A 2,419-nucleotide genomic window follows, 5' to 3' on the forward strand; every position below is an offset into this window, starting at 1 on the left:
ATAAAGATTGTTTGCCAACATAACATGGCAGTCTTGGTTTAGGACGAATGTTGCTGTAATTTAGCCCCAGGATACATTGTCTCCAGCTGGCTATACAACACGATCTGTGTTCTTATATTTTCAAACAAGGGAATCTAGCACCCCCACTCAGCTCAAAACAATATCTGTGTACCGCGATTTCTGGGTTATTTCCCTTCATCAGCGCAGAATAACTGTTCAGAAAATGTTGCTATCGATCTATTTTATTCAAGGTAGACAGTGCCCATCTTGCCTACCTAGGCAGCACATTCCTGAAGTATGTATATATTATTAGTGCTTTTTAGAAGGATGTTCTAATCTGTTTCTGTTTTTTTTTTTTGTTATATATAAATGATATTTGGGGGTAAATTATTCTTAAAACAGCCCAACTTTTCTAATTGGGTTTCAGCAATTCCTTACATCAGCTATGTTAAAATGTTCGCCTTTAAATACTCTCACACCTTGAATTGATGGCCACAGGACACCTTACCTTGTCCACCACCTGGGCAAAACATTTCAGCCAGTAATTGCGAGCAGAGGAATCTTCTGTCAGGTCAACCGTATCGGGTCTGTAGGAGCTGATGTCCAAAATAAGTGGACAAGGTGTAAGTTCACACTCCAGACATTCCAATTCAAAACTTTCAAACTGAAAATGAACGAAAAAACAGAAAATGAATGGTGGGGGTAAGTAAAAACGAATATGTATGAATATATAGCATATATAGACACATGTATATGCATATATAAACGTCTGTATGTGTGTGTGTGTGTATATATATATATACACACACATACACACACACACACACACACACACACATACATAGACACATGTATATGCATATATAAACACGTGTATGTATGTATTTTTTATCTTTTACCTGTTTCAGTCATTAGACTGCGGCCATGCTGGAAAGCTGAAACTTCGAGGTCACTATCAACTTTTTCTTTGTAAATGTTTAAAACGTTTTGTTGTATCTGGGAGAGTCATTACGCCAATAATAATAATAACACACCCACACTGATTCAATTCCACTTCTTTATTTTTAGTCAATTGATTAAATATCTACCCTAGGTGTAGGCATGGCTATGTGGTAAGCTTCTTACTTCCCAAACACATGGTTCCAGGTTCAGTCCCACTGCATGGCACTTTGGGCAAGTGTCTCTTACTATAGCCTCAGGCCGACCAAAACCTTATGAGTAGATTTGGTAGCTGGAAACTGAAAGAAGCCCACTGCATATATATATATATATATATCTATATCTATGTGTGTGTGGGTGTCTTTGTGTCTGTGTTTGGCCTCCATCACAACTCGACAACTGGTGTTGGTGTGTTTATATCCCCATAACTTAGCAGTTTGGCAAAATGACTGATAGAATAAGTACCAGGCTTAACAAAAATTAAGTAGTGAGGTCGATTCATTCAACTGAAAAAAATTGTTCAAGGAGGTGCCCCAGCATGGCCACAGTCTAATGACTGAAACAAGTAAAAGATATGATGAAAGAGAACTAACTGATCTTTTGTTTAACTTGTGGGTTAAACCATGAACCACATTTAAAATCTTTTTTTTTTTGAAAAGGTTGCAAATGACGATAAAAGAAGTTTGGCAAACAAAGAAAAAAAGCAAAACAAATGATTGATGGTTTAACCAACAAGTTAAATAAACAATCAATTAGTTAGTTGGATATTTAACCAGTTCGCTAATAAAAAAGGAGTGGAACTGAACTAGTGTGCCTGTTATTAATATTGGTGTAATGACTCTCTTTAGACACAACAAAATTTGTTTCAATCCACAAATTCACATAAAGAATACTTGCAAACCAAACATAAAAGCTAAGTATAATAAATATGCATTCCACTAAAAAGTACTGAGTGGTCCGTTAGTTTATTCAGTCTAATGTTAGATTACTTTTATATATGACTTGTCAGAAAAACAAACATAAACCCTTTTGTTATAATATTTCTGTTAAAATACACAGCCACCAGATTTATAATCCTTTCTTACTATAGGCACAAATTTGGTGATTTTTAACCCATTACCTCCCATAATTCTATTAACTGGAATTTTTTTATGAAACTTTGATTTCTAGCATAAAACAGCCTTAGAAACACACTGGAATGATCAAAATAACATTTCAAAATAACATTTTAAATAGAAATCAGCGAGATATTGGGTGAAAAATTAGCAAACCTCATTTGAATATCGGAGAAATATACCTAGTAGATATAGCAAAAAGGTTAGATATGTGTAAATATTGACAGATAATTATGAAATTTGTAATTTTTAAGTGATCTTATACAAGATCACTGGTAGGTAATGGGTTAAGCGTGGAGGTGCAATGGCCCAGTGGTTAGGGCAGCGGACTCGCGGTCATAGGATCGCGGTTTCGATTACCAAAC

The 2,419-nt window shown here is 35.3% G+C and overlaps 1 protein-coding gene across 1 annotated transcript in view; it reads right to left on the reverse strand.

Moving 5' to 3' along the window:
• The window catches only part of LOC106883444 (4'-phosphopantetheine phosphatase), an 18,639-nt gene that overhangs the window by 2,207 nt on the left and 14,013 nt on the right, over window positions 1-2,419 (reverse strand). Inside the window, exon 11 of the mRNA XM_014934460.2 lies at window positions 509-664. Coding sequence (XP_014789946.1) covers window positions 509-664 — 156 coding nt within the window. The remainder of the gene's footprint in view (window positions 1-508; window positions 665-2,419) is intronic.

This window comes from Octopus bimaculoides, chromosome 27, assembly GCF_001194135.2.
Source record: "Octopus bimaculoides isolate UCB-OBI-ISO-001 chromosome 27, ASM119413v2, whole genome shotgun sequence".
Lineage (NCBI taxonomy): Eukaryota > Metazoa > Mollusca > Cephalopoda > Octopoda > Octopodidae > Octopus > Octopus bimaculoides.